The sequence below is a fragment of the Chaetura pelagica genome, unplaced genomic scaffold, assembly GCF_000747805.2.
Source record: "Chaetura pelagica isolate M959 unplaced genomic scaffold, ChaPel_1.0 scaffold191, whole genome shotgun sequence".
NCBI lineage: Eukaryota > Metazoa > Chordata > Aves > Apodiformes > Apodidae > Chaetura > Chaetura pelagica.
The window spans coordinates 555,597-579,137 of NW_009952440.1; the positions used below are offsets into that span (position 1 = coordinate 555,597).

General features: G+C 38.2%; 1 protein-coding gene across 1 annotated transcript in view; it reads left to right on the forward strand.

Moving 5' to 3' along the window:
* Nucleotides 1-23,042: 23,042 nt before the first annotated feature.
* The window catches only part of EDIL3 (EGF-like repeats and discoidin I-like domains 3), a 287,168-nt gene continuing 286,669 nt past the window's right edge, over nt 23,043-23,541 (forward strand). Inside the window, exon 1 of the mRNA XM_010008401.1 lies at nt 23,043-23,199. Within this exon, the coding sequence (XP_010006703.1) occupies nt 23,043-23,199 (157 nt within the window). The remainder of the gene's footprint in view (nt 23,200-23,541) is intronic.

Consider the following 23,541-nt stretch of genomic DNA (forward strand, 5'->3'; position numbering starts at 1 on the left):
ACCGAGAGAAGCTTAAATGTTTTACCAATGGTTACACTTACTGCAAGTCTCCTTGTACAGACATTGAAAATATTCACTGCAAAGACATACTTTTTTTCTCCCAGTTAGTCATGTCTTTCCCATTTTGCTAAAATACAAAAAAAAACACTTACTTTCAGAGTCGTAAGTAAACATAGTATAAGTCTTGTTCTTTTTCTTTCTCAAATAAAAATATCCCCCCAAAATATGTACTCTTTATGCAACTATTATCAATTTAAAACAACGGAAACATAAATATTTTGCATGTTTTCAATGAGACTGAAAAGAAAGTGACTTTGACAGCTGTGTGCCATAAAAAAACAGTTCCATAAAATTGAAAAATAGAATTTTCTTATGCTGCATGTTAGTAGTGATACGTTTGACACCTGATTAAGGTAGAAGAAAGGCTAAAGACCCTGTTCTCTGTTGTGTAGCTGACCCTCTCCAAAAGCTTCGAGAGTGCTGTGGCAGAAACAGACAGTGGATGAGAAACTGAATGATGGTTCCCTACATCACTTGCACCCCATCAGGATTTTTAGTTCAGAGGTAATGGAGCTCTACAGCTGTTACCAGAGACTGTTCATCTCAGGTTTTCAAGTAAGATGCAAAAACTTCTGCTTTCCTGAAAAAGCTTCTGAATTAGAGGAAGGGATCACAAACTCGTCAAATGAGTTTCAGTTATTAGGAATTATGGAGTGGAAAAAATGAGCTTTCTGAAAGTATAGTATTCATTACAAAAGAAATCTAGTAAAAAGTAATTCAGAAAGGCTTCATTATTAGCAATTCTTGAGGTATTTGAGTTCAGAATGCAGTCACTTTCACATAAGTTCTCTGATTTTCTGTCACACCCCTGATCACTACTTATTTTTTTATAACTTTAAAACAGCTTTATGAAACTAAGAAGAGGCAGTTCAGGCTGCCTTTCACCGTGCGTCCTATAGTGCTATGAGCTACAGTGGAACACAATCACATTCTTTATGTTAAATATTTCCCATCAGTCTAACATGCAGTAACATCTGATGTGTTTGGTACCACCTTGGGAAGCTGGAGATGTGGGTTTTTAACGTTTGGCAGAGAAAAGGAAACAGGGCTCAATTGACCCAGGTGGTGGTAGAGTGCTCTGACCTATAAGCAGCTCCATGGAAAGATGTTGCTCTTTTTACTTGCCCTGAGAAAAAGGTAGGATTTTCCTCTCAATTCTGAAGTAAAAGAACAGTTAAGAAAACTTTCAAACTTGCCCAATTCAAGTAGAAATAGTAACTCAAACTTTGGAGACAGCTGGGATTTAAGATGCAGTAATCATTCTTAGTATTTTTCGCAGATTGTCTAGGGCACGTGTGCTTTGCAGTCTTATTTTGTGATATTCTCTTTGAAGCCCCTAATTCTCTTGGATGCTGGGGAGGCAATATTTCTGAACTCTTTTCCTGAAATTCCACCAAGGACCTTATTATTGATCCGTTTGCTCAAAATCACATGCTGTGATCGGAGCAGGAAGCTGAAGTAGGACTCAAATCCCATGCTAGTGCCTGAACCACTTTCCCTTTCTCTGGCTTACATGCAGCAAAATTTTTATTCACCCTCATCACAAACATAGTAATGAAAAATAACCAGGACCATGAACTGATATGCACATGCAGAGAGATCAGTGATTCTCTCTTGACTTCTGTGGGTGTGGTATTCAGAATTTACAGTGTTTGTCTCGAACAGTCCAAGAGATAAGTGATGAACTCTGGCACTCAAGATATCTGTTGTGTGTCCTGTGACATCTGAGAAACAACATCTGTTGAGATCTGCAGAAGGACTAAAGAGATTTGCAGCTTTCTCTGGGAGCAGGCTAAACCTGTGGTGCCAGTGGCCTTATCCTCCCTTTGTTATGCAGACACCTCAGCAAACAAAGACTATCTGCAGGACTTAACCTGGCGCCACACCTACCCCCCCTGTTATCTCGGAGGAGCACGGAGGAGATAGGAGTTTTTCCTTACTCCGGAAAGAAGAAAAGTGGGGGGGCAGTGGGCAAGAACTGTATGAAAGTCTGGGACTCTATGGGTGCATTCGAAGTACTTTTCCACCAGGAACCACTTCCCCACCGACGACATCGCTGCACCGTGGGTGGTAACTATGCTCTCTCGCTTGCTGTCCTCTATCTCTCTGCTTTCTCCTCTCTTTTCTGTCTCTGTTTTCCTGCCTGTCCTATCCGCTCTAGGGACCTTTGCTTTGTTACTCTAATAAAAGTTTGTTGTGCATGTGACATCTGACCTCGTTTGCGTCTTAATTTCACCAGTTGGGATCACCTTTATGAAAAATTGCCACGTGTCCGAATACCGGATCGTGACAGTGGGGTACAGAGCATCGGCAAAGGAAGGGAACAGTTAAAGATATATTTGATAGTATACACCTAGGAGTATCATTGTGAATGGCCTTGATTTAGTTTTTTTCTTCTCATATAAGGAATGAATCACACAGGGGAGCATGAGCAAGTGAGCATATCCATCAGTGTGCCTCATGTTTTCTCTGTCAAAGCAGTTCTGCAGAGTTGGCATGATTCATCAACACTGTTAGCATTTTCTTTCATCTCCCTGCATCTCTCATAAAAATACAGAAGGGAGGTGATAACTCGATCCTTTGCGCACAGGTGAGTATTTAAACCTCATTTGTTATGAAAATATCTTGTGTATATAGCTTCATCTCTGCCATCTCCTGATGCATGAGGTTTTTTCCACCCAGTTGAGAAGGAAGTAGCCTAACATTCCTCTGATGTTTTGTACTGCATAACCTTGAGTTTATCACACTCTCTTGAGGTGACATTTTCCCTTACACTGTGAAAAATAAACTAACCATATAATCCTTCAGAATACTACAGCAAAAAATACTGTATTTTACTATAATACACTGAAAATCTCATTTATCACAAAGCTCTGACTACACATATTTCCACAGTACACAATGGGTAAAATCTGTGACATAGATGATTGAGTTGGTGTGGACACTGGTTTCTCATGTGACAATCAGGGTTTTCATATCAATGAGAATTAGTGTATGTTGAAAAATGTTCCCTGATTCTACATACCCCCTCCTTCCCAAATCAGGTGGACTATTTCTTATTCAATTTCATTCCTCTAGTTTTTAAGGAATGCTTTTCTTATAGGAGCTTTTGGAGACTTGGCAGTTTAAAACTTCATTGTAATAATTTTTTTTTTTTTTTTTTTCCCCCCCCCCCATGGCTAAGGTTCCTGTTACCTCTCTATTTCAGTGCAAATACATAAGATCAGATACTTCAGTATCTTGGGTACTGCAGTAATAGGAGCAATGTAAGTAATTGCATCAGATGTTTAATTTTTCCATTAGTGTGTTGCACTGAAATAAAGAACACAAAATTCAACATAAATTCTGAATTAACTTTTTATTTTACATATATATATCCAGATGATAACATAGAAAAACTTGTATCATGACACACTGTGACTACTAAAGCAGGCTTTAATATACCTTTTGATACTAACCCCTAGATCTCTCATACAATCAGGCCTACTGTCTGCAAAAGCATATCTTCTCTCCAGTCTTTGTCCTAACAGAGAAACAGACATCTTGATTTTCATGGATTTTATTAATTTGGAAAACCTGTGCCCTATTGAAAAATACCGTGAGCAGCCCTTACTTCAATAGCAAGTTCATTTTACAGTCTGGATAAATAAAATCAGAATCAATAGACAAAGGTATATCAGATTATTACTTTAGAATATGTACATGAATCTAAAAAAATTAGTCACAAGCAAACAATACAATTGTATACAGGTAGATAAAAGGAACAGGCTCATGTTAATAAAGACAAGCAATGCCATAGAAATCAGTTGCTCTGAAAAGATTCAGATCATGGCAAGCAACATAAAAAGCTCCTTCCATTTTTCTGCTGACAGAACTTGATAACTTATGCAATTATTAAAGAGTAACAGTAAGTAATTTTATCTCTGTTCTTGGGGAAACTGATAGTAGCTACTCTGCACATGCTGTTTTGTGTGAATTTAAAACAGACAAGCAAACAAACAAAAAAAAAAAAAAAAGAGAACACACCACAAATATTGTTAAAGATACTGCAGCTAGTCCTGCTAAACTGCCTAAAACGTGCCTAAAGCAGTCCAATGCTTTCACTTGCTTCAGTCTGCACCTTTGCAACTAGTCTAAGACAAGTATTTTAGCACAGACATCATAGTTTGAATACAAGTATCTCGTATGTGTCCTAAGTCTTTCCTTCTGGACCTTAAATCCTCAACAGTGCAAGCAACATTGATTTATGTATCCATTAGAATCTATTGACAGCCTTCACTAGCCGAAAGATTACCTTTAAAATTTCTTGTAAACAATATGGCAGAGGTGGATGTTCTAGAATTTGTGTTCAAAGATTTTGTAAAACTGCTGTTAGTCTCCCCAGTGTTCAAAGATGAAGTGTTAAAGAGGATATGCATGCATGCATGAAAGCACTTGAAAAAAGGAGCTGGCACTTTTTGTTGGTTTGGGACGAGCTACTTGTAGGTTCAGTAGCTTTTAAAAAAGAGAGGAAAATGGACAAACAGTTTTGCTTTTATGAATTTAGGAATGTTCATAAGATTTAAAGAACTTTATCAAGGAACTGACAGAAACAGAAACAAAGATACTAATAATGGTGGGAAAATAAATCAATATTTTAATTCTATTTTGATCATATTTAATGATGAAAAGTAAATTTTTATGAGGTTCCTTCTGTATAGTGTCTATATACAATACACATCCATCATTCCACATTCGAACTCAGAACATATTTTACTTTTTTCTTTTTTTTTTTAGATTATTAATTTTATTAAACTGTGCATAGCCTAGATGCCAACATGTGCTCATTACAAAAAATAAAAAAATAATTATTAGCAAGAGGAACTTTGATTTCTGCATTCATTTAGATTTTTGTAGCCCTACATATTGAGACTGCATTTCAAAATTTGTTTAGAGAAAAAAATTATATGAATCAGACCTTTTGTGGTGTGTGAAATATCAGAGTTTCTATTATTACTGCTGGCAGACTCTAACATATAGTGGGTCTATTGGGCTTTTTTCTAATATAACTAATGTATAAATGCTGCCTTTCTTGATGTCATCAGAAATTAATTTCATTTCACATTTACTGACATTTAAAGTGCATATAGGCACAATTGATTTCTTTATGGCTTCTAAGCAACTTTAAATAAAACTAGTGAAAATTGATTCATTCTTGTTTCCTGGTATGTCAATTTAAATTCACTTATTGAGCCAAATCCTTGAAAATGGACAGATACTTCAGGGATAATGAAAACAAATGTTTACTTTTATAAGTTCTAAGGAATCTTAGAATGGTAGTCTTAAAAGAATAAATAATAACACTAAAAGCTGCAGTTTCAAATGCATTCAGCTCATTATAAAGTGTCTGAATTTAAATAGCCTTACCCTGTTTTTTTAAGTGTTTTGTTGGTTTTTTTTTTTCAGAACATTTGGTAACACTGTGTTCTGTATATGTACAAATTATGTTGCACATAAGAAACAATACAAATTTTATTTGAAAAAAATGGAAAAATGTCTATTGATAGAAAAAAGTATTACAGGTGTGATTTTATATGATAGACTTTATAAATACTGTGTGTTATTAGAGGAAACTTTGTAAAAGAAAGCAAGAGGGTTATATTCTGTTTTTACTGACTGTCTAAGAGAAGAATTTTGGAAGGTTTTAAAATTAATTTAGCCAAAACTAAAAGCTTTAAAAATTCTCATTCAGCCATCAAAACAGCACAGGAATGAAGCCAAATTCTCTTGGTCTGTCACTCACTTGCAGAGGCTGTAAAGATTGTTTCAGGTTACTCTTGTTTTGAACTTATTCTCCTTCTAACCAAGGAGGAATTTATTTGTATTATCAATTGAAAGTAAATTAATCAACTATCTCTGTACTATGCAATCAAAATTCAGTAGAACAACATGACTTTTTCTTATCTATATAGTCTAACAATCAGGAATTGTCCTGTGTCCTCTGAATACCCTGAATTTGGTGAAATACTAACTAAAGGTGAAAAGTAGATCCATGGAATACTATTAAACTACTATACATAGAAGATGGAAGCAATACTTCAGACAGCAAAGCAAGATTGTTGAAAATCATCTGTAGATCTATCCCCCAGCTATAGACTTGTTAAATTACAGTAACTGCATTTTTTTAGCACAGTGCTCATAGCTAGAGAACTAGAATTCCATTTACAAGGGGATATTGTTGTTTTCATGCTTGATTTCAGTCCATTTCACTTGGAATCAAAAGTATTTTCAAAATTACTGAAAACTAGCAGCCTAAATTTTCAACAGTTCAAAGCAGAGGTTTTCGATAGCTTTATTTATCTCATAATCAAATCTTTCAGTATTCTAATATCTAATGCTGTGAGTGGGTATAAAAAGACAGAGTCAATCATTTCAAGTCCCTTCCAACCTAAACCATTCTATGATTCTATATGACAGACAAGAGGCAATGGGCACAAACTGAAATAGAAGTGATTCTTCTTAAGCATAAGAAATTTACTTTGATGGATATCAAATACTGAAGCAGATTGTTCATAGAGGTTGGGGAGTCTTCATACTTGGAGATATCAACCCTGGCTGGACACAGTCACGGACAATGTGCATTAGCTTTCCCTGATTTAGCAGAGAGTTAAACTAAACCTGTGTAGATGTCCCTTCTAACCGCAACAATTATGCGATTTTAAGAATAATTCATAGACTGTTATAAATAATTTTTCAGTGAGAAAGATAAAAAATCCTGTTTTACAGATTACAAGATCTCATTTCATGAAAGAGGTAAAAAAGCAACTCTATCTTAGTACACACAAACATGAGCATACATGCAGATTATAGCCATATATGCTAAAATGTTCTGCAATGAAATAATTTGCATTATAGGGATTACATGCATAACAGCTTCTCTGTGTTTTTTGTAGTATACCATATATGCCGACTGTCTTGGCTGAGAGGACAATCGAGTTACTCTTTTTTCTCCCTGTCTTTTAGAAATAGCTTATCAAACTGGTGCTGTGGTTAAGTTTGGAACCAGAATACCAATCAGTGCCCCAGCCTTCATTTGATTTTGAATTCTCAAAGGCCATCCATTTAAAGGTAATGTAGATTTTGTCTCATTACACTCTATCAGATTCTCTAAAATGCTTTAGTTCCTGGAATAGTAAGAAATACATCAGTAAAATGTAGGAAGTCTCAGCTTTTCCAGAGTTTATGTTCCTAGTACAAATCACAGCCACTAATTAAAGGTGTGTGTTTACTGTATAATGGAGAAGTTGTAGACTTGCACCTAAACAAGTTCAATTACGATATTACAAATTTATTTTCCACATGCACATAAGACAAAATATTTTGAAGAATATTTACTTTTTTTCATGATATATTTTTTCTTTTAAAGTTCATTGTGAACCTAGAAATGTAATTATCCAGGATCTATTATTATACAGAACTAAGACACAAATTAAAGAATACTCTGTGCAGATCAGCACTCAATTTTAACCTAAAGAGCTATCATAACTACAAGATCTTCCTCAATGATGCTTATAAAACTTTATTTTTCATATTATTGTAGAAATAATAATCAACAAATGAAGCAATTTAGAAAGCAAGTCAAGGTGAGACTTTTTTTAAGGAAAAAAATTTAATTCCATAGACAATACTTTAAAAAATGCAGAATGAAGCTGTACTTTCTACTGATGCAAATTTGCATTACTGTATTTCAGTTCAGTATAGCCTCAGAACAGCTACACTTACATAGAAAATGGCTGAAAAACTGGCTTTGCTTACCTTTTTTTTTTTTTTCTTCGTCTCACATCACTTCTCATTAAATATTATTGTCCTGCTTTGGTATTTAGTTGTGACAACATGAAAGCAATACAGATAAGAAATTAATTTGTTAAGGATGAGGGATTCTCCTAATTGGAAAGGAATAGTCCAAAGAAAAATATTTCATTGAGAGGGGTTTAATACCTGACTGACCTGATAAGGTAAAAAAGACTCCAAAAAACCCCAAAAACTGGCAAAACGTTGGCTTCACAAAGGATATGGTTGAATTCAGCTGAGGTCTATAAGATTCTATGTTTAATTTTAAGAAAAATACAATTATTCTTTAGCACATCAGGTGTAACTGGCTGTAATCCACTCAAATGCTAAAGTGTTGTTAATGTATAAGAAGTATTTGCCATCATTAACAGATCTTTTGGCCTGCAGACATTTCACTATGTTCTTAAAATATGGTCTTACAATTAAAGCCAAATGCAATAAGCCAGATAAAAGAAATTAACAAATAGACAGGGTTTTTGAACAATTTCTCCATCCTATTTGACACAAAACTGTCCAAACAACTGTAAAATAGTGCAAATTAGAAGTTAAATTGTATAAGTGAATCGAAAGTGAATATTGAGGTTAAAAATTTGAATGATTGCATATGTTCATATCTGTATGTGAAAGCATAAGAAAACCAAGAGTAAGAAAGTAGGAAAGTGAGGAAGGAAGAGTTAGCATCCTGGGAAGGAATCCAAGAAGCATAAGCTAGAGTTTCTAATTAGGAGAGTCAGCAAGAACACCAGCTTAAAGTAGTGCATTTTCTGCCTTACTGTGACTATTTCTTCATATTTCCTTACCATACCCCCATCAGACTGTAATGAAGGAGAGGAAGAAAGAAGAGAGGTATTAATTGATTTCAAAAAAGAAATAAGTCCAATTTTTTGTGTTTTATGGAATAAATATTGTTTCATTTTTCCAAATGACTGACTGAAAGGGAACACTTCTTTTCTGAAACTGCCTCCTGTTGTGTTTTTTGTTTGTTTGTGTGTTTGTTTTTAATGTGTTTCAGTCAATTTAACTTTGCACAGCCTATCGCAGTATAGAGAATGCCTGTGGAACTGAGATTTGGTGATACAGTTTTTAAATTTTCCATCAATATGGAATTGTCTGGTACTCTTAGCTTTTAAATGGCTTTGTATATGAAAAGACTAAGTTATTGATGGTTCAGCTGCAGATTTTTAAAGTTTAGCTCCAATTCTCTTTTCAAGCCCTCCTCCATAACTAGAAATAAATTATAACTTTGAAGTCTTATATTATCAAAAATGAAATTATTTTCAAAATCTTTTATCCAAAAGGCCAGTAAGCTAAGAATTCATAGTATTCTAAGTACCTCTTTTGTTTCAGGAATGGAAGGAACAAAGAAAATCAGGTACAAGATACAAACAAAAAAATTTAAACAATATTTATTTTGATAACTAACCAAGCTTTCCTAAAACAAAATAAGAAAACTCAAGACATAGATCTCCATGCATAAATACCAAATCAGCTCATTAGCCAAGAAATACACATCTTACAATAGAGGCATTTGTTTACAGATATCTGGCAGAATATACAAAATCTTCAGACCATGGGTGATGATGAGAGTTAGGAAGGGAAAATATAAATTAATAACATTGAACAGGCAATTTTTTTCAAATGAGTTAGAGGTGCACAGAAATTAACTTACTTTCGGAGATATAAAGTTATACTGTGTAATTACCTGAGAACTGCAGTAATAGGAAGGAAGAAGGAGAAATTAAAGTCTTCATGGGCTAACCTCTATCATAAAGAGGTGGATCCCCCAAAACTATCCACAGCCTGTGATGCCAAGGGTTTCGGCTGGCGTGGGACCTGGCTCAGCATGGACAAGAAGGACTGGGCTGCTGCATCTAGTGGCATCTCAGGGGCGGGGGCTGATTGTCGCTGACTGGGATGCAACAGAGTTCAGGGTTTGGGAATGCTCTCAGGAAGCTAGGCAGTGTCAGTGCCCAGGAATCTTATATGTGCAGGGAGATAAATTCAAAATAATGTACATTAAGCTACTACTCTAAATTACCAGACAAGAAACCAATGCCTCTCTGTGAACTGCACAGATCCTTAAAGCAGACTCACACACATTTTCTAACACTAACCAACTATACAATATTCCAGTGTATAAAGTACTCCAATCTGAAAAACAGCATTAGAGACAAAATGGAAATTGGCAGGAAGATAAGTGAACAGACACTCAAATGACACTAAAAAGAGCTGCATTCCACTTCTAAATCAAAGGCAGATATTTCAGTATGTAGTATAGGATGAGAAGAAAAAGCATTTATCCCAGACTTGTTTCTTAAGTCCCAGTTGAATAGTGCTGCTAGTGGTACAGTGTCAACGGCTTTATGGGACTTGGCTGTACACATCTTCTATTTAAAGATGCTGATGAGAAAGGCATTGGAGGAATGAGAGAAGGGACTCTTCAAGGCAGGGTTTTTAGACATGGAAAACACAAGTGTCTGCTGTTTTTGCCACATGGCATTTTGCTTCCTGACAAGGAGCTGATAACCAAAACCAAGTGCTTCACAAGTGCAATGCCTTCTTCAGTCCCGGTTTATCCTGCCATCAGTGACTGCTCTGCCACGGTCTTCACCTGAAGACCTGAGCACAGCTTTTTGCAGAGCCTTCTGGGCATGCAGGTGGTGCCCAGCAGACCAGGGTGGGATTTGGACATCTGGCCATGCTGTAGAGGTCTCTGGAGTTCACCATGGAAGACCAAGTGGACAGTCCCCATTTGGTGTGATTGGGTTCATGTGGAAAGTTAGCTCGATGTGTGACTTTGAAAGTGACCTAGAGCCTCAAGTCCTGGCTTTTTACTAGTGCTGCAAACTCCTTGTCTGCTTTTGAGTTGGCTTCAGACTAGAGCTTATCACAATTCAAAATGAAGAATTAGACAGATATATCCAGAAGCCTCTCTTTGTAAAAGTTAAACAGCAGAACAGTAAAACAATGTATTGTTCAACAATTCAAATGCTGAGGGACCATAGAGCAGCACTGCAAGTTTCTTCTAGCTAAGTGTTTATTTTGAGTAGGTGGCTGTGCAAATGCTAGAAGATATATGAGTGTTTTGGTAATCTAGTAGTCTCTAGAATTGGTGGTTTGGGTACAGAGATACACTGTGTGCATAACAAGAAGAATAGCACTAAGCTGTTAAAGGCAACACGTGTAAATTTACAAGTGAAAACTGCAATTGTTTGAAAAGAACAACTACACTGAAACCCAAAGCAAGAGATGCTGAGCTGGTGTAGTGTCAGCAGACGAGCTAATGGTGATTTGTTGTTGTGGATTTGTTGGCTGGTTGGTTGGGCTTTTTTTGTCTGCATATTGGAGGCCTATCTGGTTTCCTGCAATTGTTTAGTCTGCACTAGTCATTGTTTGTTGGGTTTTTTGCCTCTTGTTCAACAGGTTCAACAATGCTATCAAAGGACATCTAAAAGGCAAATATCCTTTCCAGGAGCAAGAGGGGAGGAAGGTCACTACTCTCTCTTTCTGTGAAGAGTAATGACCACAGCTATAGTGCAGCTGTAGTAAATCACAGCATTCCTCAAGCAAAGATTAAAAGCTACCACCTATAAAATTTACTGTCAATATTCTCTTTGGTTTCTGTGAGACTAGACAACAATTCTTGGAAGAATGAATATGATCACAAAGAAGCATATGCCTCAATGTATAAAAAGTCACCTCTCATGCTTCTTTTTAAATGAAGCATTTTCTTTTTTTTTTTATTCTTTCCTTATGTAAATGCAGGCTACTTGCTTAGATGAAAGGAAACCTGTTTGTTCTGTTGGTCTACATTAGCAGCATGCAGATTTTCATCATGCTGGTACTCAGTAAAGTTCAATGTCCTTCATTTTCATTTGACTAAGTGACTTGACACTAATGTGAGAGCCTTGTTTTTTTCCCGAAATGCAGCCCCAGAACACCTGCTTATGAAAGGCCAGTTTTAGTAGCAGAGTTCAAGCAGACCCCTAAGGTTTGTAAGTGTTCAGTGAGGGAAAAGCATTAAAAAATTTACAAGTTGATGAACTTTTACAGGTCTCTAATGCCTAATTATATCAAACGATATCCCTTTCACAAGCTAATACTAGAGGAAGTTAACCAAAGTTAATTAGCATGTACTTTGGCAGTCTGCTCAGTTTAATTATTTTGCTACACTCTGTAAGGGCAGAGTATTCAGATACTAATAATGATAAAAAGGTTTTGTAAAAGTGCTTGCTTGGCTGAGGACCTCTGTGCCATGAATGACTGCTTTTGTGCCACCACTGCTGAGCAGTGTATGGCACCTGAGCAGACTCTGTTGCTAGAGCTGCAGCCAGACACTCAAACGTAATGGGAAACTAGGGAATTAAGTAAAACTCAGATATGTGATCAGTAATCTTATTTGACTGGGACAGCTGAAAGAACAAAGAGCACCTCACAATATTTTGAGTGTTTTAGTGTTTTAAAATAAATGGAAGAAAAGGCTGATGCTTTGATGACACAGTACTCTAAACAGAGTTTTGGGAGATCCATTGGGCCAAGATCTTTCTCAGTTAGCATTTTTGCACCACTGAGAAGAGTCACAATTTTGGGAAAAAGGAAGAGACTACATGTGGAACACTATGTGTACAGGGCAGGAGGAAGCTAGGATGGTTGTTAAAGAGGTAACGCCAATGTGAATTCCAGCCATGGAGTTTTTTTATGCTATAAACTGAAATCCAAATTTTCAGTATGTCTTTTTATGACGGTGAGAATTCAGAGCAATTGTTTTTTCTACCTGCCTTAGCAAGAAACACTTGCATTTTTCTTTCACCTGTAAACAGGCCACAACAAATTTTTTTCAATAGTTAGTAATAAATAACATGAGTATCAGTTTAGTAGGAAACTTAAAATGAGATAATTATGGACTTCCTATCTGTTTTCTTCTGGGTTATATTGTACAGGTTGTTTTGTACAGCTGAGGTGCTGATTTTAATTTTTTTTTACTGATCTAAATAAAAACTCTTGACACACTAGACACACATTTTTAAGGTCAGAGAAGCATACTGTGTACCTGAAGACTCTCCAGGAAGACAGTTTCTATGCTACCTTTCTTTTCAGGGCAACTAATGTATTTGTGTACCAATTATGGATGCTCACTATCACCAGCACACATCTATTTAGACCAAAAAGACTAAGATTTTTGAAGAAGCCTGGTCAGATGTAAACCTTGCCTAACTGGATAAACACTATCAAGTATTGTGTCTCAGAGATTCAGGGTTGATAGTAAAGCATCCTTACTTGACAGTTTGTTGTTGTTGTTTTTTTTCTTTCAAGTGAGAAAGTTAGAAATTTTTATGGAAAAGCTGTTTTGATCTTGTATGCAAGAATTTCCTCAGTCTCTCCTGACACCCAGGCTGAAGTGACAAACTTTTTTTCCTTACTGATCTCCAAAACAAAATAAATGAGGATAGCTAGGAAACATGTCTACAGATATGACTTCACATGCAAGATGGAGGATAGAATACCAAATGGTGCCAGGATTAAGCTGTTCTGTATTGTATAACAGTAATAATGGCAGGAAGGAAGGTAAAACTTCTGCAGTTATCGGTTACAGACCTCTAGAGTAAAGAATCCTGCACATTTAGGGGATGACAAAACTAGTGGATTTGGTTCCGAGCATAAACAGTAATGAAAAAGTATTCACCAGAGGGAGGATTTTTTACCTCAGTCTGCAGTCATGAGGTCTAGCACAGCTTCACTTTCAAAGACTCTCAGAGGAAAGAAAATTCTGTCAGAGAAGTGGTTTATGACTGACCAGTAGCACAACTGAATGCTGAGGCAGGACACTGATTGCATAAAGTTTGCAACTGCATTTAGAAGAACTGACAGCAGTAAAGGCACAAAAATTTTAAGCACAATGACTGATCCAAAACTTGTTCCATCCTATATTTTCTTCCTTGTGTCAGCTTTGCCATGGGTCTCCTGCAGGTCTATATCTGAGCCAAAGTTCACTCATCCCTGGGTAGGCTCACACAAGTTTTTGATTGCTGGCAGTGATCTCCAGCCTTTCATTGTTCATCTGAAATGATCAAACAAACAATAAATAAACTGGTGAGCTTTTCCTGAGTTGCAATGAGTATACATGTGGTCATACACAGGTAGTCATGAAAAGTGAGGAAAAACACTGGGGATAAACCTGAGGTTTTCTATTATATTGTATATATTGCTGGGGGGTTGGGGAAGCAATAGGGATTCTGTACTTTTCCTGAACATATTTGTATATAATTGCATATATTTTCTCTTATCATTGGTGTTTAAATAAAGCTGTTTTGTTTAGTTTTCAATTCAGAGCCCCTCTCTCCTAATTCTCTCTCTTCCCTACTTGGGTGGAAGGGGGGGGGGGGAGAACAGAGTACATTGTTTTCAAACTGAGTCAAACTGTGACAATTTATTGGCCTCCAAAGTGGGGCTCAAATTTAAAGCACAGATTATAAATTTTCATTAATTGGGAGTGTTCAAACTTTCATCTCTGATGGGAGGAATCCCTCAGATAGCAACGGACAACACTTCTGCTGCATTTCATGACAGATTGAAAACTGAACAGACACTTTCTGCAATGAATCTATCAGACCTTTTTCCAAACATGCAATTGTACTTGTGGTATGCAGCCGAGAGCATTCTGCTCTATGCAGCTGCTCTTGTTACTATTTCATAGTTTAACAACACAGCTGTAGTCATAATCAACTGTATAATCACCAGCCTAGTGATCCTAGGGGTTATGATACTGATCTTTATGGGGGCACTCTATGTGTACAGTTATGGTACAGATCCTAAAGTGAACAGAATGATCCATGTTGGTAATGCCAGTAGCAGTTCAATTTTCTCCATTTTCTTTCAAGCTGAATCTCCCAGCTCTTGATCTGAATAGCACTGCTGCAGTAGGGAAATGTACTGTGGATGTGTAGGGTGTCGTGTTGTTCCACTCACTGCCGATCCCCCACAGGCAGTTTTGCTGCCACTGTTGCTGCTGCCACCTGTGATGCCGCCACCACCACTGCTACTGCTGCCACCACAATTGCTTCTGCTGCCACCCATGATGCTGCCACCACCACTGCTGCTGAGATCACCACTGGTACTACTACAAAAACAGCTGCTTCTACAAGTGCTGCTACAAAAACAGCTACTCTACAAAGATTAAGTCCACTCCCATTTGAATCAAGCTCCTGTGACCCAGAGCAAAGCAAAGGTGAATGAAATACTCTTCTCTTTTTACCCGCTCCTGTCTGAGACATACAGAGTTTCCTCATGCAATGATAGAGACTGAAATTGAGGAAGCAGACGATTCTAAATCAGATGATGGAGCAGGTACTTCTTAAACCAGGACAACATGTTTCTAAAACTAAGCTTCCCATTCATTATCCAATACACTATGGCTTCACTGTTATGGGGCAGCACGAAGAAGCAAGTTGGCTCTGAGTGAACACACATATATTCTTTATAAATATATAGAAATTATAACAAGTTCTAGCAAGGTGTAAGCTGAGGGAATCTCTATAGAGAAAAAAAACAAACAACAAACACAACAAAAAACAAAAAGAGAGTTAAATTAGCACAATGAAAAAAACACGTTATATAAATAAGAACATTTAATTTTCAAAGTTAAGAATAACCAATATTGAAATAAGGACATTATAATATCATATTTCCAATACATGATTGTAGGTGAGCCTTTGGAACCTGAACAGAGCAACATTACACAATTTGACCTTTATCTTATATCTGAAAAAATGTATGTAGAGGGTAATAGAATAAAGGAAGGAGAAGAAAAGATACGATAAGAAGACTGTAAGCTCAGACAGTTGACAAAAATTACCTCATTAAGTACTTGAAATAAATCCCTTTAGAAGAAAATCCACAACTACACATTGGATTCCAAAAGTCTGAATTTACAACCAGGTCTAGAGCATTATATAGCAAGCACTCTTAATAATTACAACAGTATCCAAGAAATGCCACAGAAAATTGATGGCAACTTTCTCTGTTCTAAATAATGCACAGAATGTGTTGTCTTGCACAAGATACCTGATAACTGTTAGGGAATGACAACTTGTTTACTTTTTAATAGTGTCAGTATTGATTATCGCTGTTTTACTTTGAATGAGTCGGATCTGCAATAATATATTTCTCATAGAGGCTGAGCTGATGTCAACATACTTTTAAATAGCCAGCTAGAACAGGAACAGCCTATAAACTGATTTAGCCCATCTACCAAGGGACTGGCTACTCAAATGCATATCAAAGTAATAATCAAGAGAACAAGTATCAGCTACTGTCAGGAAACCATCAGTCCTCAACCAGTCTCCATTAAACACGCTACATCAAAGTTTAGACCTGGTAAAAGAATACAAATCAGTATCTGTAACATATGAAGATTTATGAAACTTAGGATTGGGATGTGGCAGAAAGATTGAGTTTAATGTACAGACCACTTGTCTTATTTGTACCAGTGTGTATCATCTCCAAATCTGGAAACTGAGGCATGAGTATCATGCACAGATAGTGGTGATTTTTTCCACCCCTCCAGTTTATTAATATGTAAATACTTCTGACTTGAAAGAAACTGAATAGAAAGGATTAGGTGGACTAACAGAATAGAAAAAAAATAAATTAAAAAATAAGGAGACATCTATGTTACATATCAAATCTAAAAAACACAGCTAAATCACACACTCAGAAACAAACCCAAGCTCAATACTATTAGACAAGTTATCTTTCTAAACAACCTTGAATGAGTTTGACACAGACTTGTCATAATTGTTTTAGGGCTGTATCTGGCAACCCAAAACCTTGTCCAGAATTGGTTCAAACAAACCTCTGTGACATTTTAATGAGTATTAACAGATGTTTTTAAGGCAGAGTAGTCTAAATCTCTCCCTTAATGAAGAAAAACAAATTACAAACATGAATGTTTGCAGCTAAATTTTGTATCACACACATGATGGTCTACATCATATACCTGATGTTCTCATTACCAATTATAATTGTTCTTCATGTTTAATGGTGTCAGGTACTAGCAAGTGTTCTAACTCTAAACCAACTATTTACTTTTTCAAAGTTCATATTTAATTTCTTAGTTAAATTCCATAAATTAGGGCAAAAATGAACCAGAAACATTTTTAGAAAAGATCTTCCATAAGTTTAACAAATTCAACATATAATCTGCTCATAGACAACAAAAAATAGTTCCTCAGCTGTTAAATACTAATGGGAAAAAAAATCTCATCTGAGACAATAATTTCACAGCTTGGTACTGCATGAAGTATGAACCCAAATTAAGATGTGTCTGCCTTGATTCACAAGTACTTAAAGCAATCAAAGTGAGCACAGTACTCACTAGGCTGTAAGTTATTCAGATAACTATCTTTATTTCACCTTCTTTATTACTGTACCATGTATCAGCCACGTCTAGTGCCTTGCATTTTTAGGCAGAGAAAATGTTTTTCTGTTGCCTAATCCATTACTCCTCACCCATTCCATGCAAGCCATGCTATGCATATGACTAGTATCCTTTCAAGTTACCTCTTAAAAGTTGAAGTCAGTGTAACATAGAAAATTAAAGAGTTAATTAACAATTATTCTAGATTTATTTAACCTTTCTAGGGTATATAACATTTCAAAATCTGCTTTTAACATTCAATCTCTGGTATGTGTTTCAGAATTTCAATAAATATAGGAAGTGTGAAACTGAAATAACCACATTTAAAAATTAATTTTATATTAGTATTGGAATAATGGTCTTGAAACTGTTAGCATAAGCTCATATTTTTGAATGCAATTTCTGAACATTTTTTTTCCCTGTAATTCAACAAAACATGGTTTGGGGGATAAAATAATCTAAATATCTCCCTTCTCTTTTTTTCTCTTTTAAGGAAAATTAATGAAAACTTAAGCCTTGGCATTACTTCACTCTTTGTAAACATCAATTATTTCAGACCGAATCTGCAGACGCATTTAAAAATGAAATATCACAGCTAAGGATAAAGGGCATTAGGCAGTTTTTAGAAATATACCCTTTTCTATGTTGAATGTGTGTTATTCTCTAAAGTGAAATTCTTTCAGGCTTTTACAGAAGTTCATCCATTTTTCAAACCCTTTGGTAGATAAGTATAGAAGGAAAAACAGAAAATCAAAACCTTAACTTTCATATTAAAAAAATTCAGAAGGGGTGGAGGGGCAGAATCTTCTTTCATTCTTCACACTATATTTGTGAATATTAAATATTTGACAAAATAAAAAGAAGGAAAACGAGGAAAGGAAAAGAAAGAAGGAAAATAAAATCCAGTGAAACCCTAATGTTTAAAGGCCATAAATCAGTTCCAGAAATCCATTGATTCCATACAAACCCATCACAGGCAACTCCACATCTGCTGAACTGATTTAGGAGTTAGCTAACAGCTTAATATTTCCTTTTAATAGCACAGATTCCTAGGTTGTAAAAATTTCTAGCTTCCTTAACTCATTAAATCTGTCATGTTCAAAACCCACTATAAATCCATCTAGTAGTCTTCAATATAAAAGTTTCAACAGGTGACACGGAAGTCACATCACTCCAATTTTAATGGGAAACGGGCCATAGGTCACCAATATCCTTGAGTTTGTCCACAGTATTAATACATTGAACAAACCTATGCTAACTAATCCAACAAAACTCTTAAATTATGTCAGCACAGGTCACATCATCTATTTCACGCTCTAACACTTCCTCAGTTTGCCTCTTAAGCCAATGAAGATAAGAGCAAAGAAGCAAAGTCTGCTAAGCTGCAAGTCTTGCAATATGTGGTTTTTATTTTTAAACCATTTTTAAAGATCTAATTGCTTCTAGAATTCACTCTTTGCTGAAAATGTCTCACTTCTTCCATTGCACTAGCTTACTGCTGACTCCAAGTACATGTGAGAGATTAAGAGACTGGCATTGCTCTAACTCGGGGAAAACTTCCACCCTCTAAGTTCCCATTTCATTAGAAGTCAAACAAGAAATTATGAAGAGTCTGTGCCAATCCCTAGCTTTCTGAAATGAACATTTTCCAAGTTTTTTAGAGAGTCATAAGTGTAAAACAAAGCCTAACATTTACAAAAATGTAAAAATTTTGCTACAGGACATTAAGCAGGACAGTCAGACTACCCAGAAAGGCCTACAGCTACTAAGGCATGAGTGTCATAGTGTTGAGCCTCTGATTAGATTAAAGAAATCAAACATTTTACATGACCAACATATGCAAGTGCTTGAAATTGGAGTGTATATGTAGCAAATTGTCCTTGATACTCTGTAATGTCATAAAGTGAACAGAATGATCCATGTTGGTAATGCCAGTAGCAGTTCAATTTTCTCCATTTTCTTTCAAGCTGAATCTCCCAGCTCTTGATCTGAATAGCACTGCTGCAGTAGGGAAATGTACTGTGGATGTGTAGGGTGTCGTGTTGTTCCACTCACTGCCGATCCCCCACAGGCAGTTTTGCTGCCACTGTTGCTGCTGCCACCTGTGATGCCGCCACCACCACTGCTACTGCTGCCACCACAATTGCCACCCATGATGCTGCCACCGCCACTGCTGCTGAGATCACCACTGGTACTACTACAAAAACAGCTGCTTCTACAAGTGCTGCTACAAAAACAGCTACTCTACAAAGATTAAGTCCACTCCCATTTGAATCAACTTAGTTAATCCTGTGAACAGGAGCAAAGCAAAGGAAAAACACTCCTCCTTGAGACGTCCAGAGTTTCTTCAAGCAACAATAGAGACTGACATTGAGGAAGCAGATGATTCTAAATCAGATGATGGAGTAGGTACCTCTCAAACAGATAAAAAATCAGACCACTCTCAAGTAGATAGAACAGCAGGCCTTCCTCAATCAGATGATGACGATGAACTTTTCCAGCCTTTCTCTATGAAAGAACTGCACCTCATGAGAAAAGACTTCACTCACACCAATGGTTCTTCCAATGCTTTGATACTGGGACTCAAACCTACAACATGGACAAGAGAGAAGCCAAGCAGTTGGGATCCATGGCTTGAGATGCTGGTATTGATAGAGCACTTGGTAGCAAGATAAAAACTACCATCCTCTGGTACCAATTTCTTTCAGTTGTGAGAGAGACGTACCATCACAAGGGTGACATTGAATGGCACCGAAGCAGAGCACCCATTCTTGAGAAAGCCATCACATATTTGAGAGAAACAGCTGTACGAGAGGTGATCTATGATAAAGATGGAATTACAAATACTGATGATGTTCTATGTGACACACAAATGTTCTGGAAGTTTGCTCAGGCTGTACCAGCAGCACATGCCCATATATTCTCCTTCATGGGATGCTTTGATGATGATGCAAGACCAACTGTGCATGAAGTAGCTATCAAAGCACAACAGTATGGAGACATGATCTCTGATTCCCATCAGTTCCACCACTCAGCCATTGAACAAAAGACTAAGAGAAAGAATAAGAAGCCGAACAGATGAGGAGGTAAACTCCAGATTCTCCCTAGAGATAACTGGTCACATGTTGCAGCTATTAAGAAGAGACGTCCTGCTATGAGACAGCAACAAGAGAGACAGGACCCACTGAGACGCCACCTGTGGTCTCTCTTGCATAATTATTTTAAAAAGGACATGAGAATGTGAGAAAATAAACCCAATGATATTCTCCAGATGTGTGTCCAAGAGCTACTAAACAGAACAAAGGCAGAAGATATTTCATCCAAGAAGAAGGCTTCACCAGACATCACCTAAGATGGTGCATCAACCTCTAACGCTCAGCATTACTGGTGCCCTGCCTGCAGCCAGGGGGAGGAGAGGGACAACGGAGTTTCCTGGACTGTGTGGATTCGATGGCCTGGCACATTAGAACCACAAAGGTATAAAGCTTTGATGGACATGGGTGCACAGTGCACCTTAAATCCATCAAATCATAAAAAGACAGACACAGTCACTACTTCGGAAGTAACAGGAGGTCCTCAACAACTGACTGTTGTGGAGGACGATGTGAGCCTCACTGGCAAGGAGTGGCAAATGCATCATGTAGTGACTGGCCCAGATGCTCCATGCAGCCTTGGCATAGATTATCTCAACAAAGGATATTTCCGTGACCCAAAAGTGTACCAGTGGACCTTTGGTATAGCAGCTATAGAGACTGAGGACACCTAACAGCTGCATACTTTGCCTGGCCTTTCAGATGACCCTTCTCTCATGGGGTTCCTGAAGGTTGAATACAAGCAAGTGTCAATTGCTACTTCCACGGTGCATAGAAAACAATATCAGACCAATAGAGACTCTGGATTCCCATTCATAAACTGATCCAGCAATTAGAGGGCCAAGGAGTGATCAGCAGGACTCACTCACCCTTCAACAGTCCTAATTGGCCAGTGTAAAAGCCTGATGGTGAGTGGAGGCTGACAGTGGATTATTGTGGCCTGAATGCTAGAACTTCAGTACAAGCTGGAGTCGAAAGCAGCCAGGTGGTGTTGCCACTAATGACATTGCGCATGCTTTTTTCTCTATTCCTATAGCACCAGAGTGCAGGCCACAGTTTGCTTCCACCTGGAGGGGAGTCCAGTACACCTGGAATCAGCTGCCCCAGGGGTGGAAACACAGCTCAACTATTTGCCATGGACTGATTCACGCTGCACTGGAGAAGGGTGGAGCTCCAGAACACCTGCAGTACATCAATGACATCATTGTGTGGAGTGACACGCCAGAAGAAGACTTTGAGAAAGATAAAAAGATCATCCAAATTCCTCTGGATTCTGGTTTTGCTGTAAAAATAAACAAGGTCAAGGGACCTTCATGAGAGATCCAGTTCCTGGGAATCAGGTCGCAAGATGGATGTTGCCAGATCCCAATGGATATGATTGACAAAATAACAGCTATGGTCCCATCATCTGCTCAAAAGGAGACTCAAACCTATTTCTGGGACTGTTGATTTCTGGAAAATGCATATTCCATGTTACATTGAAGTTGTGAAACCTCTCTATGAGGTGACCTGAAAGAACAGTGACTTTAAATGGGGTCCTGACCAACAGAAAACTTTTGAGCATATCAAAAAGGAGATTGTGCAGGCAATGGCCCTTGGACCAGTTCGAACAGGGTCAGACATCAAGAATGTGCTCTACACTGCAGCCGGACACAAGGCATCACACAAGGGTCTCAACTGGAGCCTCCGGCAGCACCAGGGGAGACTCGAGGTCGACCCTCGGGATTCTGGAGCCAGAGCTACAGAGGTTCCAAGGCCAACTACACAACAACTGAGAAGGAGATACTTGCAGCGAATGAAGGAGTTAGAGCTGCTTCGGAAGTGATCGGCACTGAAGGGCAGCTCCTCCTGGTGTCCAGATTACCAGTGCTGAGATTTACATTCCAGCATAACCTTTCTCCTGACCACCATGGCACTGATGTGAGTAAATGGACTCCTTTAATCACTCAGTAAGCTTGAGTAGGAAGACCTGATTGTCCAGGCATCATAGAAGCAATTACAAACTGGCCAGAAAGCACACGCTTTGGAATGCCACCACAACAAGTGGTGAGATGGGCTCAAGAAGCTCCTCCATATGATCATCTACCCGAGACTGAGAAAAATTTGCTCTTTTCACCAATGGCTCCTTCATCTTGTAGGGAATCACTGGAAGTGGAAAGCTGCCATGTGGAGTCCTACATGACTGGTTGCACAAGTAGCTGAAGGAGAAGGTGAATCAAGTCAGTTTGCAGAGGTCAAAGCCATTCAGCTGGCTTTGGACATTGCTGAGCGAGAGAAATGGGCAAGGCTCTGTCTCTCCACTGACTCGTGGATGACAGTAAATGCCTTGTGGGGTTGGCTAAAGCAGTGGCAGCAGAACAACTGGCAGCGAAAAGACAAACCTATTTGGGTTGCTGACCTGTGGAAAGACATTGCAGCTTGGGTAGAAAAACTGGCGGTAAAAGTGCGTCACCTACCTGAGTTGAGCCACTGAGGAACATTGACACAACCAACAAGCAGATGAGGCTGCTCAAGTGTTCCAAATAGACTTAGGCTGGGAACATAAGAGTGAGCTCTTTCTGGCTCAATGGGCCCATGACACTTCAGGTCATCAGGCCAGAGATGCAACATACAAATGGGCTCGTGACTGAGGGGTGGACTTTACCATGGACACTATTGTGCAGGTGATCCATGACTGTGAGACGTGCGCTGCAATTAAGCAGGTGAAATGGTTGAAACTTTTGTGGTATGAGGGGACATGGTCAAAGTACAGGTTTGGGGAGGCCTGGCAAATCGACTACATCACACTGTGTGAAGGACCAGGTATTTCCTTACATGAACATGAAATGTCCTTTGAGTCAGCAGATAAAACTGACTTAAAATGGCGTCTCCACGTGGTGCTGAACCCCCTCTGTGTGTGTAGGGGGGAGGAGCCGCGGCCGGAAGCAGGGGCGGGACTAGGTCCCGTCTGATTGGCTGAAAAGCCCGGAAATACAAAACCGGCCAATTGGGAGCGCCGAAAACCCCATAAAAGAGGCAGCGCGGCACGCCCCTCTCTCTCCCGCTCTCTCCTCGTGTTCGGGGCGGTCCTCTCCACACACTGCCTGCTGCCGCCATTTTCCTGCCACGTGCTGCCGCTCGCCGCCGCCGCTGCTGGAAGCCGCG